Source organism: Centropristis striata, chromosome 8 (genome assembly GCF_030273125.1).
Source record: "Centropristis striata isolate RG_2023a ecotype Rhode Island chromosome 8, C.striata_1.0, whole genome shotgun sequence".
NCBI lineage: Eukaryota > Metazoa > Chordata > Actinopteri > Perciformes > Serranidae > Centropristis > Centropristis striata.
In genome coordinates, this window is record NC_081524.1 from 15,130,240 (window position 1) to 15,155,219 (window position 24,980).

Consider the following 24,980-nt stretch of genomic DNA (forward strand, 5'->3'; position numbering starts at 1 on the left):
TTTTGGTCATTTTATGTCTTTTTTTGATCATTTTGTGGTCAATTTGTGTCTTTTTTGGTCATTTTGTTAACTTTTTTGGTCATTTACTGTCTTTTTTGGTCATTTTGTTTCCTTTTTTTGGTCATTTTGTTTCTTTTTTGGGTGATCTGGACTGTGCGTGTGAGATTCTGTTCAGTGAGGGGGGGTTGCATGTTAAATTGGGGGTCGCGACTCAAAAAGGTTAAGAGCTACTGGTTTAGAGGAAGAAATAATTTCAGCATTTATCAGCCAAATTAAAGATTCAAGAGATCATCTTCAAGAACTTCACCATTTTTTTGAAGAGTTGTGCTCTCATGACCAAGAACATAAAACAAACAACTTTAATTGCATGAGGATTTATTAGTGATAAGACATTCAGTGGATTTTTCTCTTAAAATATGTGATGTTTTGATGCAGTTTTTAAGTTCTGAATGAAACAACACAGAAGCCTAATAGTGAATATAACAAACTGTTCAATATATATTCTTCACAAGAAACAACAACCAACTAATATCGTCATTAGACCACAAATGCATCAATATCAGTGTCATTTTTTTTCTGGTTTTCAAGGAAAGATTTCAATAATGACAGTTTGAGGTGATTTTGTTATAGCACCGTTGAAAGCACACATCAAGTCCTGAGGCGATTCAGGTTTAATGGAAAAGGAATGTAACCTGTTATATAAAACAGAGGAAGCCAAAAATAAGACATTTGATTCCCATATACTACTACATAGCATTTAAGGCCCAGTTACATTGTATTTCAGTTACAAACATGAGGAAACAAAATGTAATGGGTGGTGAAATCAATCAACTAAACAAGTGCTTACAGGATAAATAAAAGGCAGAACATCATTTCAAAATTCAGTGATTATTATGGCGGTATAAAAGTTATGGCTATTGAATATCAGGAAAGGATGTTTAAAGCTGAGTCATTGCATTGCATCATGTACGGTGGCTTGCACACCAGTGCTATAGTTGCACTTAGCTGCGTAATGCTTTCAACTGTTTCTTAATGTAGTAGCCGACCAGGATCTGCGGACGTTGTTGGTAACTGTGAAGAACTTCATGAGAGACGTTCAGCTGATCCCCCTTCAGACGATCCAGGAGTGTCACACACACCACGGCCGCTTTACACAACAAGACAGAAATGTTAGAAACTCAACGAAGGGTGAAGACAACTTCCTGTGTTTTAACCTTCTGAGAGCCAAGCTTTAGTTTGGTAAGTATTGTTAGTTTCTCCTAAATATTTAGGATTAGTAGGACATGATAAGTACAAAAACTAAGCATTATTAAAAACAAAGTACACTACTGGTCAAAAGTTTTAGAACACACCAACTTTTCCAGAATTTAATTGAAAATGATGCAGTTTAATGTCTCAGTGTACTCTGAAATTAATGCACATTTGCAACATTTAAAATTCTTTATTGAGCATGATAGTGTTTTGAAAGTAAAAAAAAGATTCAAAATCACATTTTATGTTGGACTAAAGGACTAAAAAAAGACACAAAATGACAAAAAAAGACACCAAAAGACACAAAATGACTAAAAAAACGACACAAAATGACAAAAAAGACACAAAATGACTAAAAAAGACACAAAATGACTTACAAAGACATGAAAAGAATTAAAAAATGGAGAAAATAGCCCAAGACTCCATAGAGTTAAGTTGTTAACCCATTTCTTGTTCCCTGAAAAAGGCCTACTTGTATAATTCTGAAATGTACATTATTTTTCAGTTTTGGTTAAGCTTACCTTTTTTCTTCCTAAAAAAAAGATTCAAAATCACATTTTATGTTGGACTAAAGGACTAAAAAAAGACACAAAATGACAAAAAGACACAAAAAGACTAAAAAAAAGATACAAAATGACCAAAAAAAGACACAAAATGACTAAAAAAAGACACAAAATGACCAAAAAAAGACACAATATGACAAAAAAAGACACAAAATGGCAAAAAAAAAGACACAAAATGACTAAAAAAAGACACAAAATGACCAAAAAAAGACACAAAATGACTTTCAAAGACTTTCAAGACTTTCTTTCAAAGAAAGAAAAGAATTCAAAAATGAACAAAATATCCCAAGACTCCATAGAGTTAAGTTGTTAACCCATTTCTTGTTCCCTGAAAAAGGCCTACTTGTATAATTCTGAAATGTACATTATTTTCCAGTGAAAATGAAAAGAATTTAATTGAAAATGATGCAGTTTAATGTCTCAGTGTACTCTGAAATTAATGCACATTTGTAACATCTTAAATTCTTTATTGAGCATGATAGTGTTTTGAAAGTAAAAAAAGATTCAAAATCACATTTTATGTTGGACTAAAGGACTAAAAAAAGACACAAAATGACTAAAAAAAGACACAAAATGATTAAAAAAAGACACAAAATGACTTACAAAGACATGAAAAGAATTCATAAATGGACAAAATAGCCCAAGACTCCATAGAGTTAAGTTGTTAACCCATTTCTTGTTCCCTGAAAAAGGCCTACTTGTATAATTCTGAAATGTACATTATTTTCCAGTTTTGGTTAAGCTTACCTTTTTTTATTTACCTCTGGCAGTTCACCACTTACCTTTGTACCCTTTCAAGCTGTTCATTTGACTTGAACTGCTTGAATTTCAATAATTTCAATTCTTTTGACCGGTAGTGTATTATTAAAAACTAAGCGTTATTTTACTATTTTACACAATTAATTCACCAGTGTGTAAATCTGTTTATTTCCATAAATTTACAGCCTCTCTTTGAAAGAACGATAGCAAAATCTATTCATTGTCAAATGAGAACTTCCTGATTAGCAGTTGTAGCTTGTTGCTATTGCTAAAAATAGTCAAATTTGTACAGAATCTCAAACTACAAACATTATTAAGCACAAATAAACACGTTTTAACCATAAAATCGGATCAGGTTTTGTACCTGGTCCACTTTTTTTCTGGGGATAAGCTGTTGATTGACTTTACTAAGATGCTGCCATCTGATTTTTTCACTCATTGATCTATTTTCTAGAGTGTGTACTGCTGAGGACAACATGTCATAGTTAAGCAGAATGAAGTATAAAGGTCCAGCAAACCTAAAATGTAATGTCCACATATGAGGACGCAGGTTCTCAGGAGGTTAAGACACTGAAAAATTTGTCAGCTACAATTTATTTCTGATATTGTATTATCTTACCTCGTAGACCGCTCAGCTTGCACATAGCAGCAAAAACGGACGACTCCATTTCAATATTGCAGATTCCCGCTTCCCTGGCTTTATTGAGGTAGTCCTGTTTATCCTGCTCCGAGTAGGAGCAGAAAGCTCCATCCAAACGAGCTTGGCCTGGGTGATTGATCAGACAGAAAATATTGTTAAAAGATGAACATGACAATGAAACATTGTAGCCTGGGTATACCCAGACTGCCTTGCGCGCTCAAATTTAATTTCGAACCTCCATCCAGTCTGGCAACCAGAGAGGTTTCTTAGCCCTGTTTTATGGATCCAATCACAGAGCGGGGAGGGACGGCAAGACGATGACGCGTACTACTCGGCAGACGAAAGCTTGTAGTTTTGTAGTTTTCTTACGGATCCAACATGGCTGCAGCAGACGCGAAACTCTCTTTAGCTGTAGATGGTGTTTTAAATAGTTTACAGCCAAAGTTGAAAGGCGAAAGGTCCCCCGGCTCGTAGCGAGATCATAAATAAAGTATAAAATAATAAAGCGTGAAAATAAAAAATCTTGCAGAAAGCGAGAACTGGAGGAGCAACGCAGCAAGCAACACTCTCTCACAGACACACACACAACAAACATCCATCTCTGTTGCTCTACTACGTCATCTGGTATAACTGATCTGATTGGCTAAGAGCTACCTACAGACGCTTTGATAGACATTCTTAGCGTCCAATAAACGGCTCCGGAGGATCGTAAACCACACCTCCTCTACGGAGAAATGAACGGCTGGTTTCCAGACCGAATCTCATTTGTGATTAGTCTGGTGTTAGCCAGGCTAGAAACATTTCTTATGTTGGAGAAAAATTGGATTAACACATCAATGCATTACAAATTATACCTTCATAGAAATCCTGTGTACACATGGTCTTTCCGACCACCGTCTTAAACTGGTTCAGCTCCCTGCTGCACTGGAACAGCTCCTCCGCCAGACCTTCATCCAGATCAGTGTTGCGCACCACCGTCTTCCCCAGGATCACCTGCTCAAACTTGGGCAGGAAGGTGGCGTCCATAGACTGCTTGGTGACCACTACTGTGCCAGGCTCAAGTCCTGGAAAACAAAAAATGGCAAATTAGATAAACAAATTCTAGTCTGACAGTACAGACAGTTATAATTAAGAAGTATTTTTCATGCATGTTGAAACAACATACTGGACTGATACAGACTACATTTGGTGAAATAAGGATCACCTTCATTTTAAATTGAGAAACATCCGAATAAATGCTTAAAGGGAAAGTTCAGGTTTATTGGTACTTGTGACTGGTGGTGAATCCAAACTAACCCTTTGATTTAAAACAGTCTCACTATAGCACAAAGAAACTAAACATTTAAGGCAGTGGTGGACCACAAACTTCTGTGTTATGCATGTTAAAATTACTGTTTTTTGTAGGTAATACACTGACAATAGATAAGAACGCTGTCATAGGGACAGATATTAAAAATCTTTCCTTCCACATGCCATCACACTGTACAATTACAAATAATATTCTGGTTCATTACATACTGTCTATGCACTTTATGTGTTTTTTATGCACACTGTTCATTGCACCTTATTTGTTTCATAGCACCAACATTTTTATACTGCATATTCATATTTATTCTGCACTGGAATTCTATTCTACTCCTTAATACATACTCCTTCTTTAGACACTTTATTTTTTATTGTATTTTTATTGTAATTTTATATTTTATTGCTTGAAGTATGCCTAGGTTGTTCTTTTTATTTAATTGTGTTGTTATTGTCTCTGTGTGTAATGCTGCTGCTACACTGTAATTTCCCAGCTTGGGATAAATAAAGTCTGTCTGTCTGTCTGTCTGTCTGTCTGTCTGTCTGTCTGTCTGTCTGTCTATCTATCTATCTATCTATCTATCTAACCTCATACTAAAAAAAAGCTAAACTATCACTTTAAACCTCTTGTTCTAAATATTTCAAATAAATACATGTCTAAGATTAATTATGTGGTCCAGTCTACTATTATATAATGTATATACTGTAGTCATGGTTATAGTCATACACAAAAAGCTGTAATGACGCCCCTCTACCTAAAGGACTTTGGGCTCCCTCTTGTGGTAAATCTAAGAAAAGATATCTGTGGAAAATACCAAATACTCACATGTGATAGCAAGGACATTTGACAACACAGGAAGTCTAAATCAAGCAAAGTCATTTCCTCTTATATAAGTTTGGTTAGTTGATTTACCCAATCAGAGAGAAGCTAGCATCCTTGGAGCATTACCATTATTTATAGTTTGTTAGTGAATATAACTGTAGATTAGCAGCAGTCTATGTTTCTGCCTGTCACACACTGAGGGACAGCGAGTGAATCACAGCTGTTGGTTGTTTTGTTTTTATTTTATTTTTTCTTCTTTTTTTTGCTGGGACAGTTAGATTGTATAAATTATATGTTGATTGTAATTCAATGATTGTAAATATTGCTTTCTGTTATTGTTATTAGTTTTTCTTTTCTTTTAAATATAATAATTTATTGTAAATATTGCTTTCCTTATCTTGTTATCTTTTTTTCTGATGCTTGCTTTGGCAATATATACACTACCAATATATACAATAACGCTTAGTTTTTAATAATACACTACCGGTCAAAAGTTTTAGAACACCCCAATTTTTCCAGTTTTTTATTGAAATTCAAGCAGTTCAAGTCAAATGAACAGCTTGAAAGGGTACAAAGGTAAGTGGTGAACTGCCAGAGGTAAATAAAAAAGGTAAGCTTAACCAAAACTGAAAAATAATGTACATTTCAGAATTATACAAGTAGGCCTTTTTTAGGGAACAAGAAATGGGTTAACAACTTAACTCTATGGAGTCTTGGGCTATTTTGTCCATTTTTTAATTCTTTTCATGTCTTTGGAAGTCATTTTGTGTCTTTTTTTGGTCATTTTGTGTCTTTTTTTGGTCACTTTGTGTCTTTTTTTAGTCCTTTAGTCCAACATAAAATGTGATTTTGAATCTTTTTTTTACTTTCAAAACACTATCATGCTCAATAAAGAATTTTAAATGTGCATTAATTTCAGAGTACACTGAGACAATAAACTGCATAATTTTCAATTAAATTCTGGAAAAGTTGGTGTGTTCTAAAACTTTTGACCGGTAGTGTACATTGTTACGTCATGCCAATAAAGCCAATTGAATTGAATACATGAATAATCAGATGTATTACCAGGTAAAAACTTACCTATTCCACCTGATGTCCCAATGCGTACAATTGTAACATCTGTGCAATGTGCATAGTGGAGGAGCTTTATCAACTCATGCAACATTATGGCAATAGACGGGATGCCCATCCCATGCTGCAAAACAAAGCACAGACATGTCACACACATCTATGTAGAAGTACACCTAGTATGCAGATTATTAGGATGCTTACTATTGTATGTTAGGATAGGTATTCAGAGTTCAAAGTATTCAGGGGTTGTTTCAGGTCAGAGTAAGTACACATGCCCTGAGAGGTATATGTGTACTAAAAACACCTCTGATAAGGACCAATTCAAAGTATCACTGCATTACAAGTAAAGGAGTGAGAATATGGAATAACTGCAGCGATGAAATGAAATCATGCACAACAATTGTTAAGTTAAAAAGGCTTATTATGAAAAATGATATGCTAAAAAAGTACAGCTCACAAGCTGGATGAGGACGTTCTTGTAACTGCCTTCAGTGTTTTGATTTGTTTGTTGTTGTTTTTTTCTTTGTTTGTTTTCTTTGCGGGAGTAATAGAAATTCTCAAAATCTAAGATGTTTGATATACTATGGTTGACTAATAAGAAAATAAGTAAATAAATAATGATAATAATAATACATATTTATTTGACATTAAGTGGCTATATATAGAGATATAATTTCTTATTTTTGAAGTGTTGAGTATCAGGGGAGAGGCCTAGATAAGTATTTTATACTTCAGCCTACTTCCTTTTTTTTCGAACCAAAATAATATAAGGTAATGCATATTGAATATTAAGTTAACTGGTTCTTATTTCTATCTTATTACTTAAACGGGGCAGATGCATGTATATGTATAGGGCTTTATATACTGTATGTGTGTAAATGTTTATATGTTTGTGTACATCTGTTTAATGGTGTCTATGTGAGTATGTGTATGAATATGTATATGCATCTAGCCTACGCTGTTTTAGTTTATGTTGTTTATTTTTTTCGGTTCGAAAAGAAGAATTAATCAAAAATCAAAAAAGGTCTTACATACACTGACAGACAGCACAGGGCCGACTTTGTACATAGCATAGCGGTCCGTTCCAGCACAGATGTTTGGATACTCTGCTTTTGGGTCTTCCATACTGAGCTCAGCTGCAATGTACTCAGTGAAGGATTTCATTCTCCAAGGACTGCCACCAACACACACAAACTGAAAGACACACAACATATTAATAGCAGAATAAAGATGAATATGGAGGTGATATTCCAACAAAAGAGTGTCATAAAATACATTACTTTGACATCACCAAACATGGCTGGTAGGTTGTGAGTTCTGGTTCCTAAACTGAAGTGGTAGAGCACGTCATCTTTCAGTTCATCCAGGTGTGGGTTGTGCACAGAAACAGGGCTTCGAGGAGGATAACAGATTTTAAAAGGTGAGTTATAGCCTGAGTTGCTATTTCATTTCATTCATTCATTGGCTGAACACATCTGAGATGCCAGATGAGTTCAGGCACAGCTAAAAAAAAGATAAGATATTTCCTCACGTAAACCCGATGTTATCTAGCAAATACTTTCAGTGTTAAATGATAAGAATCAGAATCAACTAAGCCAGGGGTGTCAAACTCAAATACACAGTGGGCCAAAATTTAAAACTTGGACAAAGTCGCGGGCCAACATTGATATTTATTGAAAAAATGGACCTAAACAAGTTCAAACGAAATGGAACAAGCAAAGCTTGATATAACTTAATATTGCAAACATGCAAAATCGAATATCAAATAAAACAAACAAACACATCAATGGCATTCATTTCTTCAATAAAATTTAAATAAAAATCGTACGTCCCTTTATTTTATATGCGGCCTTCTTTAAATTTAAATTTAACAGTAATCTTTTTTCCACAGGCTAAAAATAAATGTAAGAATAAAATAACAATAATAAACCAAATGACTAATAATAATACTCTTCAATGAATGTGCAGCCATTCAAGCCTTGTTGCTCAGTTTGCTACACACTGATCTACTGTGTTCAAGCCAAAACACCAGCAGAGCATTCTGGGATTTGTAGTATTATTTGTGCTGTATAATACCAGCGGGCCAGCTCTGGTTGTCATTTGGTATTTCCTCGTGGGCCAAATATAATTATACTGCGGGCCAAATTGGGCCCACGGGCCAGAGTTTGACATCTCTGAACTAAGCCAACCAGGGGTGCACATACAATTCAGGAAAATAGGAATTAAACTATGGCTCTTTTTTGGCAAACAGGGCTCTGCAGCGCCTACCAGAGGGGAAAGATCGGAACAGGTTGTGTCCAGATTGTGGAGGGTCTACAGTGATGTTACATGCCTGTTTCCTGACTGATAGTCAACAAAAATCTATCAAAATCAAAATTACTTTAGTTACCCCCAAGGGGAAATTCAGTTATTGTGGTTAGAATGAGACAGTCTGATGTCTGTAGGAGAGAATAATAATAATAATAATAATAATAATAATAATAATAGGAGCGAAGGATCTTTTGAATCTCTCCGTCCTGCAACGGAGAGAGAGAGGAGCCATCCACTGCTGGTTTTTTGGTCCATAAAGGTTTGGTCTGGGTGCTTTTCATATAATGTGTCACTTTGGTCATCACCACTCAAGTAAACAGGTGGTGGAAAATTTAATTTGTAAAAACCCACAGATCTAATTGTGAAATGGTTTGATTAGGACTATATTCTGCTGAAAAATGGGCAAAATGAAAACCAGTCTGTGTGTTATCCTGAGTATTTCTGAAGAGTTGATTAAAAAGTAAGTTTAGCAAATCTAATTTTTTTTATTTTTAATTTTACACATTTTGTCTACATTGTATCACACAAATTCATAAGTAGTTATCTCAAAATATTGATTGTATAAGTGTCAATGACCTAACATTAAGGGTTTGTGTTCTTCACCTAATGTTTGGCATATTTTAGGATTCACTGTTTAAAAAAAATGTTTTATGCTGACATACTCTGCCTTGTTAAACTTTATAAGTGAAACTGAAACTAAACTTACACTCAGCTGCAAGTTTATGTGCATACAGTTAAACCTAATGTAGTCTAATACAACGGTCCCGCTATCAATCCTACTTTAATGTGTGTCATTATTGTTTCAACTGCTTTACATATAATAGGTGAATCAACTGTATGAAGGGTGTAGTTGGTGGTGCTGGTGACCTGTATTGCATTAACCAGACAGATCTTTTACTGTTATTTAGCTTAATTGAATTTAATCTGGCAATTTAGTATCAAGGCTTCTACACACTTGAAAAAGGAGAAAATGTATTAAGAAATATAATGTGATTAAATGACCATTTAAGTATAAGAAACATTATTTGTAAGTTCACCTGTCCGCTGTAAACAATAAATGGAGTAGGCTACTGCATATGAAATTCCATTGTAATTGAATCACTAAACCAGACTAATCTGATTTTAGAACATTTAACATACCTTTCGTACCTGTCACTGTACGAAAACAAGTGTGTCCTGATATCCTGCCACGCCTAGCTTCTGAATCCAAAATTAACTTCACAGCGTAGCATGCAGTAATTAGCATATTAAGTGTTTTAAAACATACATAATTTAAACCCGACGTTTGAACTGGGAGTTAACTTGGGATAGAGGAAGTTCTCACCTGCTGGTAAGCCCGGTCCGCTTGTCGTCCTTTGGATTCATCTTCCTGGAAAGAAATACAAAAAAATAAATCACATAACATCTAACAACACCTGATGTTACAGTTACACACTGGGGCTATATGCTTAACCTTACTTGTGGTGAGAAATTGGCGTAAACTAAAACACAAAAAGACATTTTTCAAATTAAGAGCATCACCGCAGCGTAGAGTCCTAATGACACACTGTGTCACGCAGCACTTTATCGCTCGCGGCGTGAGAAAAAATAAACAATTATCTGAATCTGTATCATCAGCGGAAGCCAAAAGGTTAGAAACAGCAGAAAGACGCTAACCTTCGGTATGTTGCTGTCCGGCTGTCCTCTTCCTCTGTTGCTGACAAATTAATTTCGCTCTCTGAACATCTGACGTCCTCGCCGTAACACGAACCCCCAGCCAACAAGGACGTGACGTCGAACACGTCACGAGCTTCCTAAGCAGCCTCCTCATGGGAGGACTGGGTGTGAGCCTCGGTCACGTACAGATGTGACCAAACAGCAGACGTGCAACTACCATATCCTTTGATGTCCGCACAGAAAACCACAGCTTATAATGAAAATCCCCATGTTGCTAAATGATTCCTGGCAGCTTTAGTCAGGTCATATTATGATGACAGTGGTAATAATTTCCACATAATAGACACTCCTCAAACCCATCAGAACAATAGCCCAGATTAGTGTTACTGGGGTGATGGAACAAAATCAAAATGATTCATTATTATTAGTCATACAGTACAGGCCAAGAGTTTGGACACACCTTCTCATTCAATGCGTTTCCTTTATTTTCATGACTATTTACATTGTAGATTCATCAAAACTATTAATGAACACATGTGGAATTATGTACTTAACAAAAAAGTGTGAAATAACTGAAAACATGTCTTATATTCTAGTAAGCAAAGGGTGGTTACTTTGAGGAATCTAAAATACAAGACATGTTTTCAGTTATTTCACACTTTTTTTGTTAAGTACATAATTCCATGTGTTCATTCATAGTTTTGATGCCTTCAGTGAGAATCTACAATGTGAATAGTCATGAAAATAAAGAAAACGCATTGAATGAGAAGGTGTGTGTCCAAACTTTTGGCCTGTACTGTACGTTTTACTGTTATATGCCAAACCCTAAATTGATTCACAAAAGGTCACAGACCGGCTGTTTATGGGCAGATAATGAGACAATGGGCACATGCAGAAGGCCCACCACTTCTCCAGCATACAGGAGCAAGACCCAGACTTTGTGGTGGCTTAGCCTTTTTTATATTGTTTTTCATTACATTTTGCAACGTTTCATGGTTCGGTGCAGTGGCGGTTCTACACAGGGGCCTCCGCCCCTGTGTAGAAGCCCTTGGCCCCCGTGTCAAATTAATAATAAAATGATCAATTTATAACGATGAACGACAGAACAATTCTTACCTATTTTCTGTTTAAACAATATATCATTGTACACAAAATGAACCCAGAATGTGAACATTGTATAATAGTTTAATTGTGCAATAAGAGCTTTCAAAATAAAAGAAAGTAATTGTGCACAAAAATTAGAAATGTCATTGTCGAACAAAAATAGTTATTATTGTTGGTAAGTCTCACTGTTTCAATCAGTGCATTTGTATCTTCCAAACATATTTAAATTAGATTTTTAAATAAGCTAAATGAAGGGTTTGAATGCTTAAATATCATCTTTGCCATTTTTTAAATATGCCCCCCTGATTAAACACTGGCCCCTGCTTGGCCCCCACAGTTAAACTGGTCTAGAACCGCCACTGGTTTGATGTCTTTTGTTGTCAATTTGTGTCTCTTAGTAATCATTTTGTCGTCTTCCGAATCATTTCATTTCATCTCTGTGGTAGATAATTTTGTATTTTTGTGGTTGGTACCTGTTTCATCAAGTGACATTTTGCAGGTGAAGGCCAGGGGGCCCTGACACGGGGCCCTAAAGGCCTTAGTAATCCATCCATGATTTGTTATGAGATTAACAATTGTATAACTGTCAACTGCAGTTAATGAGATAATAACTGATGAGGAAGTGAGACCTTTAATCAGAATAATCACTGTTAGGACCCCTATTCACACTGGCCTAATTTCCATAGAGCACTAAATAGTAAAAAACTATTCTGCATTTTTCTGGGGACACATCAAGGAGTCCTGGGGGTCCTGGGGGACCCTACCACTGGGTGAGAACTTTTGCCATTGGTGAACCCAAGTACTTAGGAAAAAAAGGTTAAGATCTGTCCTTAATTAACCTCAATGTATTAAGTACTTTTTTTTGTTCCCCTGGCCTGTAAAAACTCAACACTTTGCTAATATTGACTTCCCTTTAATGACAGAAAAAACTGAATAATGTTAGTTTTCTTAATACTGAGTACCTTCAATACATTACAACACATTCCTTCTTGGTTCTATTATGAAATACATACAGGGCTTAATATTAAACTCCCTCACATTCACTGCAAATAGACAAGTGAAAGAAAGGAAACAAGTGACAACGTGCAAATATGGTTTTGTAGTGATGGTGTTGAATATGACAAACATCTAGGAAATAACTATTAATTTGTTCCTGTTGAGAGAGGCCATATCAGTCCCTAAAGTGGAATATTACATTAGATTCTCTACAATTAAAGCTGCATTAATTAATGTTCTGTTCCCTGTAGTCCTATTTAACAGCCTAGATTGCTTGGTGTGAGTTGCAAGTGATTTGCGAGTTGTGACTGTTGAGATATTGGCTGGAGAGAAATAGATAAAACAATTCGAACAGCTGTTTTTGATTTATTTCCTCTTTCTCTCTCCAAATGGAAAAAAAACCCGATATCTCTTTGGATCAATATATAATATTATGGACTGTATACTTCAAAGACATCTTTTAAACAGGATTCACAGATCCGGAGAAATTCAACCTTTTTTCAGAAATCATCAACTTGTTACTCAAGATAATCCACATAATTTTTTAGCAGTTTCATGGAATTGAGAATGATAGAGGAGTTGTAGGCCAAAAACCCCTCAAAAACAATTTATATATACTTGATGGAACTTGTTAGGTTATGTTTTTCTGTTTGTTGAGCAATGTCTTTCACATTAGACATATCTATGACAATGAATCTTTGATTTTATTTACAATGTATGCAATCACTATTAGTTTTATTTACATGCAAGAATGAAAATGGAAAAGAAACACCACAAGTTGTTGAGCTCAACGTTCCTTTATAAGTGATCCCCTGCTAACACAGCTGATGACAAACATCATTTTGACCACTGGCACTTCAGGTAGGATTTTTTTTTAAGACTAATGTGAGTGATGAGGAGTCTGAATTAAATGGCATTTCTTAAAAACAAAACATTAACACCACAGATCACGAGAAGGCATTCATATATAATGTTTAAAACCTTTTTTTAAATTATTTTTCTTACAAAATGTATAAACTTCACTCAAGTCAAAATCTTTCACAGCAGAAAATTAAAGCCAAAATGCAATACTAATACTCATGCTTAAGAAAATAAAGTAGTTTTTTTTTTGTATTATTAGGCTGTGCAACTTCACCTCAAACTGTTATGAGTCTCATTCAAAAAAATAAACATGCAAACTTCACAAGTTAGATTAAATTCAACAAGAAAAGCATTAAGCAAAAAAACAACAACAACAGAAACACTTTGGGATGAGGACACCTGTGCAAATTTATTAAGCGGAGTGAAGTCTTTCTGCCACCCTAAAAACAGAAAATGAAATTGACAATTTATTTATTTTAAGTACCGTAATGTGTATACTGTTAGTTATATTTGGATACCAAAGTGAACCTAACACCAGTAGAAAAGCATACAGCAAGACAATGATCAGAACAACCACTACATTTTCTAATTTGTTAGAGTAAAGGTTTGAAAATGTTACACTGAGTTCACATTCAAAAATTAAACTCACTCAAGGTAGTACATAGACTACATTATCCCTCAAGACTACAGAAAATATTTCGGGATGTGTCACCCCAATGTATTAGGTGTCAAAGTGAAGAAGGAACACTATCCCACTTATTTTTTTCGTGTCATAAGCTACAACCATTCTGGTCATCCTTGTTTGAGTTCTTCACTAAGGCCCTTAATCATCCATACACTGCAAAAAAGCCAACTTGCATTTTTTGGCCTAAAACAGTGATTTAAGTTGGTAAAACTTGGAAATATAAATTATTGACATTTAGGGCAATAATGTAAGTTAGCACAACAAAGGAAGGCAGTTGTCTGCTCAAAAACAAGTTGGTGAGTTGTTGTTACTTATATCTTTAAGTTGGGGTTCACAACAAGGGACAAGGGTCTGATAACTCTTATTTCTTTGTTGGGAAATTTGGTCATTAGCGAAAGCTAGCGGCTAACTGACGCTAGCGGCTAATTGACGCTAGCGGCTAACGGATGCTAGCGTCACTGCTTGTGACAGCTAGTAGGCAAGAGTAGCCATTAGCGTATCAATGCTAACTCAAAATTGTGGTCGCAACATTAGCTGACATTTCATAGCGCCGTTACAATCGTGCCAGAGAAATTCAGAGTTAAGCAAACTCAAAAACAAAACTTAAAATATTTAGTTTAATTGTCCAACTTTAAATGTTATCCAAGTTTGTTGCCTTGAAATTTTGAGTTCACCCAACTTTTCTTTTTTTGCAGTGTGTAACCTGTTCACCGTGTTGTTTGGAGTGGCTAATCCAGATAGTGTTAAAAGTAGTTATGAAGCTATTAAAGGCTATCTCCCTTTCAACATTGTTAGCCAGAAAGTTAATTCTACAGTTTTGGAAATCTGAAAGGGCTCCTACATTTGAAATGTGGTTGAGAGAGCTGGGAAATGTATTACACTTGGAGAAAATCAGGTACATCATATCTACTAAAGAATATAATATAATAAAATATGGCAACCTTTTCTTGATTTAATGTCTAAAAACTGAATTAGTGCTATTCTGTTGCTGTGCCATTTATGTTATACCCTTGTTTTGTTTGTCTAATGTCAAAAACTGTCAAAAAAAAAAACATGTATTGTTCTGTGTAGCTCCACCAACTATCTCTAATTTGTATATATAATTTGGTTATATTTTTCTGTTATGAAAACAATAAAAATAAATACACACAGAAAAAAAAAAAAATTAAACTCACATTTCTTCTTTTACCCCGGTCCACGTCATTTCATAAAGCCGATCTCTCTGTTGGGATAGTAAACAAACATATCTCAATCATAAAAGTAGAGTTATTATTTGGAGATGATACCACCATAAAATTGAACAGCCAACACCCAACTTACTGCCTCCATAAGGACTATGGGGTGCACTGGCAAGAATTCGGGCTTCTTCCTGGCCTCAGGACAACTTGCCAGACCAATTAAAAAATCTCTTGTGTAAGATATTCTGCCTATGAAAATATAGTACAGCATTACAAATGTTCAATTGAAACATTTTTTTAAAGGCAAAAGTTGGTTTTAATCTGTCAATGCAGACGCCTCGTGCCAAGCCACTACTGTAAATAACAATTCGGGAAAATAACTTCCCTGCTTAAAGTAAACACATAAGCATTATAATAAAAACATCCAGGCTCCAGATGAGCAGAAATGCATGTTTCATTTGAAGCAATGTCTTACCTTCTTTCTTTTTGTGAAGGTTGACAATCTTGTAGAACTGCTCTATGCCAATATTTGTCTATCAAGTGCAACATTAGAACAGTTTTAGAAAACATATTGTCTAAATACACTGCTTGACAGGCAAATACTTCAACCAATGTTCTTTTATTGGGAGAAAATGCATAGTACTAATAGGTGAGATTTAAATACTGATGTGCTGAATTAACTAGTTGGCCAGGAGGCATTTAATCTACAACAATTTTGATAATGTTTTATCATTTATTAAGCAAAAATGCAGAATGATGTCTAGTATAATGGTCTAAAATGTGACTGACTGTTCCTGTCTATTTTATTTTTTACATTTTAAAGATGATTCTTGGGAAACTAATCAATAGAACAATCCATAATGAAAATAATTGTAAGCTTCAACCTAAAAATAGCATCTTCTCTGGGATTTCTTACCTCTTGATCCTCTTCCTCCATCAGTGACTGTGCACATGTTGCAGCATTTATTTTGGGCTCTAGATGAAGTGATACAATTCTTATATGAGCATGCCTTTTTTATATTACTATACAATATACACTACCGGTCAAAAGTTTTAGAACACCCCAATTTTTCCAGTTTTTTATTGAAATTCAAGCAGTTCAAGTCAAATGAACAGCTTGAAAGGGTACAAAGGTAAGTGGTGAACTGCCAGAGGTAAATAAAAAAAGGTAAGCTTAACAAAAACTGGAAAATAATGTACATTTCAGAATTATACAAGTAGGCCTTTTTCAGGGAACAAGAAATGGGTTAACAACTTAACTCTATGGAGTCTGGGGCTATTTTGTCCATTTTTGAATTCTTTTCATGTCTTTGTAAGTCATTTTGTGTCTTTTTTTAGTCGTTTTGTGTCTTTTTTTTGGTCATTTTGTGTCTTTTGGTGTCTTTTTTTGTCATTTTGTGTCTTTTTTTAGTCCTTTAGTCCAACATAAAATGTGATTTTGAATCTTTTTTTTTACTTTCAAAACACTATCATGCTCAATAAATAATTTTAAATGTTGCAAATGTGCATTAATTTCAGAGTACACTGAGACATTAAACTGCATCATTTTCAATTAAATTCTGGAAAAGTTGGTGTGTTCTAAAACTTTTGACCAGTAGTGTATTTCAAACTGATATCCTTAAAAGTTTGACCAACTTACCATTGTCAATATGTAGGCAGCGGCGCAGGGGTCTTGCAGGCTCCAGATGTTTTTGGAGGATTCTTCTCCTTGATACCTCCATTCTGGTGTCGTTGAGGTTAAAGCAGTGAGGGTAAATCTACTACACTCTACAAGGCTTACTCATCACATTAACATGGCATAGTGCTGTATTACTACAGGCAGGCATTACTCATTTTTCAATAATTACATCAGTGCATTCTAAAGAGGGATTCTCAGACCATTAGGGGCCCTGTGGTGGGACACCGCCACCTGCTGCATGTCAGAATTAGTAGCCTATTATGATTACTCTGAGAATCTGTTCAGAAGCCAGTTTTCAACTGATATAGCTATCTCAATTCATTGCACGGAGAGCTGGATTGAACATATTAAACTTCTGAAATCCAGGAGATTTTGGTTCAAATTTGTCAACTTCCTATGCATTAATTTCTGTCTGTGTTTAGCATCTTTCAGTCAGTCCTTACATCACATGCATGGCTCCTTTTTCTCCACACAAACATGGCTTTCAGTCAGACTTTTCATTTTATTTTAATTAACAAAATATAAAGCTGCCAGGAAGCCAATATACAAACAAAATACACAGGTGTCTATGAAAAAGTAAAGTGAGGAAAACTAAATAATGAAACTACAAAACAGTCTATTTGCATGTAAATTAAAAATAGTAATAGTTTTCTTTGTAGAAAGAAATTGATTGATCTATTGATTGATTTTATTTGACCATTCTTGATATAAAAAATATGAAACAGCAACCTGTGTCATACGTTATATAAATAGATTAAAAAAATAGTCAGGGATGACACAATAAAGCCCTAAGGCTTATTTCCATTGTGGTCCCTATAATAAAGTATTTAATATAAAGTATTTAGTATTCACAATTTAAAAAAAAGGTCTAGAAACATAAATGGCACTTTCAACTGGCTTTCTCAGCTTGTCTACATGATATATCAAAAAGGTTATTATTGTAAATAAAACATGTGTATTTTCAATAGATGGACTCCAGAGGGTTAATTAGCTAAAATAAAGTATAGGATCAGAAAGCTAAATTATTAAGGATTAATAAAATCATTTAGCACTGACCAGGGATGCGCGAGGCTGAGTGTAATTTAGCATAACAGCTAACGTGAGCAATGCAACATGAAGAATTTAACCTAACGGACCTAACGTTATTAGCTTTACGCTTTGTTAACTGTAAGTTAAGTTGACACAAATTAACATCTGTGAACACAAATCGTTTGAAACTATTTTTAGAAAAACTTTCTAGGATAACTGGGAGTGAAAGACGCCAAACAGGTGGAAGGTTCCTGTTGCTCATCACCATGTTTCATGGCAGACATCTGTGTACATCATGATAACGGACAGCGGCTAACATTAGCCTTTACCAATCAGTCTCACAGTCGCGACTGTGTTCAACGATTTAACACATCATATTAAAACATTAACGAAACAAGACTGTAAATAAGTTAGTGATGTCACAAGCAAACTACAAAATGATGCACAAGTTTGAACTCTGCGAATTCCGTTTATCTAACCAGCAAAACTGAGCTAATGTCTATTATCAGCTTGATACGAGTTTTTTCCGTCGTCGTTTTTAAAATATAAAGATGAGATTTTATGTTAAAAAGTATTCACCTGCAATTAATTTTACCTCGACGTGATTTTCTGCCTGCTCACCTCACCGGTGTCACGGAATGTGTCATGGTAGTCAAGGCGAGACTATAACTTCCGGTAGACAGCTTTCAAAATAAAATCTGTACTTACCAAGACCCATAGAATGTAAAAAATAAAACCACAATGACAAAACATCAAGACCAAAGTGCAGGGGTCTCAAACTCAAATTACCTGGGGGCCGCTGGAGGCAGTATCAAAATGACCAAAAACAGACACAAAATTACTTTTAAAAAAAGACAGGAAAAAAACGAAATTATTTTAAAAAAAGACACCAAAAGACCAAAAGACACAAAATGGCCAAAAAAAAGACACAAAATTACTATAAATAAAGACACAAAATTACTAAAAAATAGACACAAAATGACTGAAAATTCACTAAATTACTTTAAAAATAAGACACAAAATGACTGAAAAATCACTAAATTACTTTAAAAAAGGCACAAATTACCAAAAAAATACACAAAATTACTAAAAACATACAAAATTACTAAAAAAAAAAAGGAAAAAATTACCCCACCAAAAAAGTAATTAAGGGGACCTTCCACACACAACAGGGTAAAGTGCCAATCATATAAATTTACATTAAACTTTCACATCAAGGCGGGGGCCACAAAATCTCATCACAAGGGCCGCAATTGGCCCGCGAGTTTGAGACCCATGCCATAGAGGAAATGGATTTTTCAGATATACTTTAACGTTTCATTTCCCTTTGTAAGAAAAGGAAAACCAGAATGACTGCAATATATGTTAATATATGTAGCTTTTACCTAGGATGCTGAGATCTCTTAAATAAATTTTGCACCTGTTCTTCGAGGGTCCAAGCAAGAAGATCTTTCAGAGACTGCTAAAATGTTCAAATAGTGCTCTGACAGACTGGATATCTTCTGTTAGGTTGATGATAAAAAAATTAAGCATAACAATGTGTTTTAGCAACAGTCCATCTAACAAGCAGCCCAAGACTATGCAAATCATTTTTTGTTTAAAATACTTAAGGGAAAGGGCAACCTCAATATTAGAAATACACATTAGCTTCTCTCATTTTACAAGTCTTGCTCTTGAACTGATGGATTTAAAAAACAAACAAAAAACACTCAGGAGGTAACAAACTGAACCTTTTTTTTTTTTTTTTTAGAAGGGATTCATTTTATTGACAATTAACTGGTTCTTTGTATATAAAGGATGTATGTTGCAAGTCAAATTAGTTTACATTGTGACAGATCTTTGAAGAAAAGCTGACAATTCAGGTATGCATTTTTACAAGACCTTTCTGCAACAACCACACTTAGTAAAATAATATTTACATACATTTTCCCACAGCATGTTGCATGTTAAACAAAACAAAAACACTTCAGTGAGAAAACCAACAACTTAGTATTTCAGGAAGTCGGTATTTAGAATTAGCATTGTATACAAAAAGCATATTTAGTCACCAACTACATTGTTTAAACAATTAAAACAAATCCACTTAGTAAAGAACTATAGCCCTATACTCACCGTTTTCATTTAAAAAAAACAACAACAACGCCATCAAAATAAAAATAAGTCCAAAGTCAAAATCAGACCATATCAAAAAAGAAATCAAAAGGAAAGTAAGCAAAGGCCATTGCTTACTTGAATCAACATTTTGATTATGTCCACACAACACTGTTAGATGGCATGATAAGCAATGTCATTTTCACACAAGCAAAAGCTGTATTTTTCTTGGACCTATTGGTCTTCCACTCAGTTCCTGAACTGCGGTCAATGCCTCCTGACGGGACTCAAACATTGCAGTTGCAGATCCTTTAGGTTTTCCACTCGGCTCATACTGCAGTGAGACAGATCCAGGGATAACGCGATATCCATAGCAAAAGTCATAGATTTCCTCATTTCGGATTTGGAATGGCAAGTTAAGTAGCTGCACACAGGTGGGGCCATCCAGGTGCCGCCCTGGCTGACCAAAGCCCTCACAAAAGCCATTTCCTCTTTCTTGTGGAGCGTAAGGGCCTACTGTACGGGGCTCATAATCATAGCCTCCATGGATAGGAGCCTGTACGTTAGTCATTGGTATATTACCATCACGAGGAATCCTAAAGTCAGGGTAGTCTGTGTCACCAGGATAGGATGCCCCGCTTCTCCTGCCCGAGTACCTCTCCTCTCTTGGCAGTGGCTCCTGCACAATGGGCTCTTGCACCATAGGTGGTTCAACACCCAACTGCCGCATCTGAGAACGTGAAATGCATTTCAGTATGACTTCTGACCCAAGAAACCTCTGTCCATTAAGAGAAAGGGCACTCATGGCCTCTGCCTCAGAGCGGAAGAGAACCAAAGCCTTTCCAACTCCAGCACCTTGATTGTCACGCAGCACTAACACCATGTCCTCTGTGACATTAAGCCCAAAGAAGAAGTCAATGATCTCAACTTTCCGTACATCAAATGGTAGGTTTCTCACAAACAGACATGTTTTCTCCTCCGAGTCATAAGGATCACTGGGGGGGTAGGATGGAGACCTCTCTGGAAACATTTCAGAGTTTCCAGGAGATCTGACATCCGTGCTCTGAGCTCTGAGAAGGGTGACCATTTTCTCCCTTGAGATTGGCTTAGTGGAAATCCAGCGGTTCAAAAATTGCCTTTTTTCAGGAGTTAAGGCATCACAATAGTCACGCAGATTCTTGAACAGCACAAATGCTGATCTGGTTCTTCTCCCATCAGTACCAAGTAAGTGCAGGATCTGATCATCCTCAAGCTTCGCATTACGAAAAAGCCTTTTTATGTGATCCTTTTCAAATGCGTAGGACAGATTGTCCAAAAAAAACGCAGTATTCCTCATCGGAAGGAGCAGAGGGCTGCGGTGTCAAAGGTGATTGTGACCTTGCATGATGTGGATTCCTCTGATGGCGAACAGGTGACCTGTCCCTTTCAAAGTTGACATCCATGTTGAGATCTGCTGAACCTTTACCAGTAGTCCGACGCCAATAATCTGCTGTCGTTTTGGAAACCTCAACATACCTTGACCCAATGTATTGCCTGTCCCTTTCCAGAGCTTCGTTTGCATCCTCTCTTGTTGCGAATTTGACGAGACCTTTTCCATTGTTTTGACCATGTGAATTTTTCAATAAGATCATATCATTAATACGTAAACCACTGAAAAATTCATGAATGTCTGCTTCAGTGACAGAGAAAGGCATTCCGCCTAGAAACACGTACACAGAGTCACCATTAGTGTTTGAACCCCTTTGGTGCTGGGGGGGAGGGGTATAATCAGACCTGCTACCTGATCTCCTGCCCACCTCAGGGTCCAAAGATCTTCGAGCATGTTTTGCAGTCTCCTCAAGTCGTCTGTTTTGATCTAGCTCTGCGTTTCTTGTGCTTCTTTCAAGCATGTTCTGCATCTCTGACTTACTACTTAGTAGTAATGTAACAGGTGAGCCCTTGATGTAACCTCCAGACCGTGTCATAGCCCTTCTTGCATCTTCATCGGAAGCAAAGATAATGAAAGCTTCCTCTCGATCCCCACCAATTATATGCACCCCTCCATCTGGGATTTTGAGGCCAGTGAAGAACTTGCGAATGTCCTCAGAACCTGCTGTGACTCTTAGTCCCTGTAAACGGATGACGACCGCCATGCTGATGTACAAACAACAGCACCTGCAAACAGAAGGGTATAGAACAGCATTATTGCCAACGGAGCTTCTCAAGCTCAGCCTCAATTTCCTGGAATTCCAATTCATCACCACTGAAGTGGAACACAAATTGTGAGACAAACGGCATCAGAGACAAGGGAGACCATTACAATCAATGTCCACAACAGCCGCTACTGAAACGGACAAGGAATTCTAATTTGTGAGGGTAAGATAATTCAACACATACTATAGATCACACTCGCATCTGCCTTCCCTTTAAATGTCCGCTATACCAACAGAGTAAAATATGTACAATGGCACACTATTCACCAGAATATTAAAAAATGTAGTCTGCCACTGGCTCAAAATGGATAATATGGCATCATCAAACCCTTCATCATTTACACCACTGGTTAACAATTCAATTTTATCCCATATAATTTAATTAAAGCAGTGAAATCTAAGTTGATATGAAAGCCAAAACTGACTTCACTGATTTACAAGTAGTCATCTTGCAACTTAATTGTGATGAAACCCACTTGTTCAATAAAACAATATAGCTGATAAGGTTGTTGCCTTGGAAAGACAAAAGGCTAATAGACAAAAAATGGGTCAATGGGTCTGAATGCAAATGTCCACGTAGTTACCATAGCCATAAATTCACAAGTATCCTTCCCCAACATTAATGCTTAATCCAGGTCCGACATTTTACCACCACCAAATATTTCCCAATAGCCTGCCAGCAAGGTGATCAGTAACAATGATGCTATTGGAGGGTCCTCCAGAATGAGACAGCCTTGTTGATCCATCATAAATTCGGTCTTGAAATTCTTCAACTGGGACACAATTATGCAGCCAAGTGAATGTCATCCAAAAGGCAGTGGTATTCTGGAACTACGCACCAGCTACATTTCAACCAAAGTGGCTCCAAATCCGTCCCTCACCAACCACATGCCAAAAAGCACCAAAACTGATAACTGATCCAACATAACTATACACAATAAAATTATTGTAACTCATAAAAAGGCTCCTCTACTGCATAACCACCTTGCTCCTACTCCTCTAACAGCCGTTCCAGTATATTCCATTCATGGCAGAAAAAAACACTGTTGTGGATTGCATTGTCTGGCAATCTACACTACTGATGCAGTCTGTTCGTTCCAGAAACTGGCAATAATCCAATAGCGGCGGTATCCCCTCTTCAAACAGAAACATCGCCATATTGCAACAGAGATATGACAAAGGCTGGTCTCAATTGACCCTTATCACATAACTAACAAATCGTCACACTGTTAAAATAATCGCCTATGTCATTTTTTTGTCAAAATTGTTGTTGTTTTTTGCCTAAATCATCTCCTCATGATGCCGGCCACCAATAAAATCGCCTCCATCCTCAGTTGATCAGATCATGTGATTTTACCCCTTTAAGATCATCTCTTCTTTGACAATTTGCCACATTCATAGGCATCAGATAAGAACCCAGCAAAGAAGAGCTAGAGGGAGATTGTTTAGTTATCAGTTTAGTTTATCAGTGTTTTATTGTTGACACTAATATTGGTAACACTTTACTCTAAGGTGTTTACATAACAGTGACATGTGCGTGTCATAAACATGACATGGGATGTGTCATGAACATTAATGACACTTTGAAGTGACATTAATGCTCATGATACTTGCCATGTCATGTTTCTGACAGGCTTGTGTGACTCTTATGTAGACACATTAATTAAAATTTTACCATATCTTGCTTAAGTCACAAAGGCATGTTCCAAAAATTGCCTAAGTTTATTTATTTATCTTAAGTTACATAATTTACACACAGAGTTATTACTATGCCAATAGCCATCCTTTTTAAGTGAAATGATCAATAATTCACACTTTTGGTGAAGTTCTTTGTGTTTCCTGCAAAACTTGAAAAAATGAGTTAGGCGATTATTTTAACAGGGTGATGAAATGCGACCTCTTGTGATGAAAACGCGATACGATCTTTCAGGGTAGCTAGCGTTAGCTCTAACGGATTACGGTTAGCATCTGCTGAGATCCAAATTGGTCATAGAGATACAACAGCGGTTTAGCATATCGTATAAGTGACACAGAGATAAGGCACACAAGCTGTCCATCCATATAGGGAAATCCACCATCCATCCATGTAGGGAAATCCACCCGTAGGTTACAAAATTACTGAAGAACAGTGCTACCCCAACTTGGCTAACCAGACAGACAGCAACACTACACCACCAAAAGCACATAGCGTTAGCAAACTGATCGCCATTAAAAACACCGTCACACATTCATAATCTATAACCTACTGCAAAGTGGCATGCAACATATCTCGGCTACTACGTTGGTCGTACGCTATACATGTGGCGAACAATGCACACACCTGACTGGATCACACAAAGCTCAGCAAAATGTCAAACATAGCTGTCGTTAGCTATGTAGCCAGCTAGCTAGGCCTTTAGCTTCAGCGTTAGCTTATGTGACGACCGACACTGACATGCGGCAATGTGAATGTATCCCTTGGAAAAAAAACAGTATATCGAGCTAACCAACGACAACACTTACACAATTGACAAGCACAGATTCACAAATCGAGAATAGCGGATTGATTCAGATCAGTTAAATTGAGCCTCAGGAGAAACTGTCTTCGGTTTCGTGTCGCGCTTGTCTCGAAGTGGACGCAGAGCTTCCTCCTTCTTCTTCTTCTTCTTCTTCCTCCTAACGTGGAATGACTGGCTGCAAAACAAACATGAACAGTGCATATCGCCACCTACTGTACCGGAGTTTGTAATATTGTTTTGTAATATTTTGTTTTCATAAACTTGCTTCATGGAAATACTATTTACATATGCAA

General features: G+C 36.2%; 3 protein-coding genes across 5 annotated transcripts; all 3 read right to left on the reverse strand.

Annotated features, from left to right (window-relative positions):
- Positions 1–534: 534 nt before the first annotated feature.
- On the reverse strand, positions 535–10,470 carry upp1 (uridine phosphorylase 1). 2 transcript variants are annotated; one of them, XM_059338694.1, is made up of 8 exons: positions 10,376–10,470; positions 10,044–10,088; positions 7,690–7,801; positions 7,445–7,603; positions 6,419–6,533; positions 4,068–4,277; positions 3,193–3,339; positions 535–1,147 (listed from the first exon to the last, which is right to left on the reverse strand). In XM_059338694.1, the coding sequence occupies exons 2-8, from the start codon at positions 10,082–10,084 to the stop codon at positions 1,002–1,004; spliced, it is 930 nt and encodes a 309-aa protein (XP_059194677.1). In that variant the 5' UTR covers positions 10,085–10,088; positions 10,376–10,470; the 3' UTR covers positions 535–1,001. The 2 variants fall into 2 exon arrangements, with proteins under 2 accessions (XP_059194677.1, XP_059194678.1); XM_059338695.1 differs by lacking the exon at positions 10,376–10,470 and adding an exon at positions 10,178–10,344.
- A 3,249-nt stretch (positions 10,471–13,719) lies between these two features.
- gra (granulito) lies at positions 13,720–18,560 on the reverse strand. 2 transcript variants are annotated; one of them, XM_059338698.1, is made up of 7 exons: positions 18,486–18,560; positions 16,839–16,921; positions 16,116–16,174; positions 15,675–15,732; positions 15,342–15,448; positions 15,197–15,243; positions 13,720–13,776 (listed from the first exon to the last, which is right to left on the reverse strand). In XM_059338698.1, the coding sequence occupies exons 2-7, from the start codon at positions 16,918–16,920 to the stop codon at positions 13,749–13,751; spliced, it is 381 nt and encodes a 126-aa protein (XP_059194681.1). In that variant the 5' UTR covers position 16,921; positions 18,486–18,560; the 3' UTR covers positions 13,720–13,748. The 2 variants fall into 2 exon arrangements, with proteins under 2 accessions (XP_059194681.1, XP_059194682.1); XM_059338699.1 differs by having other exon boundaries at positions 18,502–18,550.
- A 559-nt stretch (positions 18,561–19,119) lies between these two features.
- Positions 19,120–24,929, reverse strand: rbm12bb (RNA binding motif protein 12Bb). Its single transcript, XM_059338688.1, is given in 3 exon segments — positions 19,120–21,315; positions 21,317–22,151; positions 24,692–24,929. Coding segments are annotated over 2 exon segments (1,929 nt in total). The 5' UTR covers positions 22,130–22,151; positions 24,692–24,929; the 3' UTR covers positions 19,120–20,199.
- Positions 24,930–24,980: the final 51 nt, after the last annotated feature.

Excerpts from the sequence above, each read along its gene's own strand:
- upp1 (XM_059338694.1), bottom strand. The coding sequence starts at position 10,084 with ATGAATCCAAAGGACGACAAGCGGACCGGGCTTACCAGCAG. Across the intron at positions 7,802-10,043 it reads CGGACCGGGCTTACCAGCAG|CCCTGTTTCTGTGCACAACC; the intron begins GTGAGAACTTCC and ends TCCTCCTCGAAG. Across the intron at positions 4,278-6,418 it reads TGGGACATCAGGTGGAATAG|GACTTGAGCCTGGCACAGTA; the intron begins GTAAGTTTTTAC and ends TTTGTTTTCCAG.
- gra (XM_059338698.1), bottom strand. The coding sequence starts at position 16,920 with ATGGAGGTATCAAGGAGAAGAATCCTCCAAAAACATCTGGAGCCTGCA. Across the intron at positions 15,733-16,115 it reads TGGAGGAAGAGGATCAAGAG|ACAAATATTGGCATAGAGCA; the intron begins GTAAGAAATCCC and ends TGCACTTGATAG. Across the intron at positions 15,244-15,341 it reads CCATAGTCCTTATGGAGGCA|AGAGATCGGCTTTATGAAAT; the intron begins GTAAGTTGGGTG and ends CTATCCCAACAG.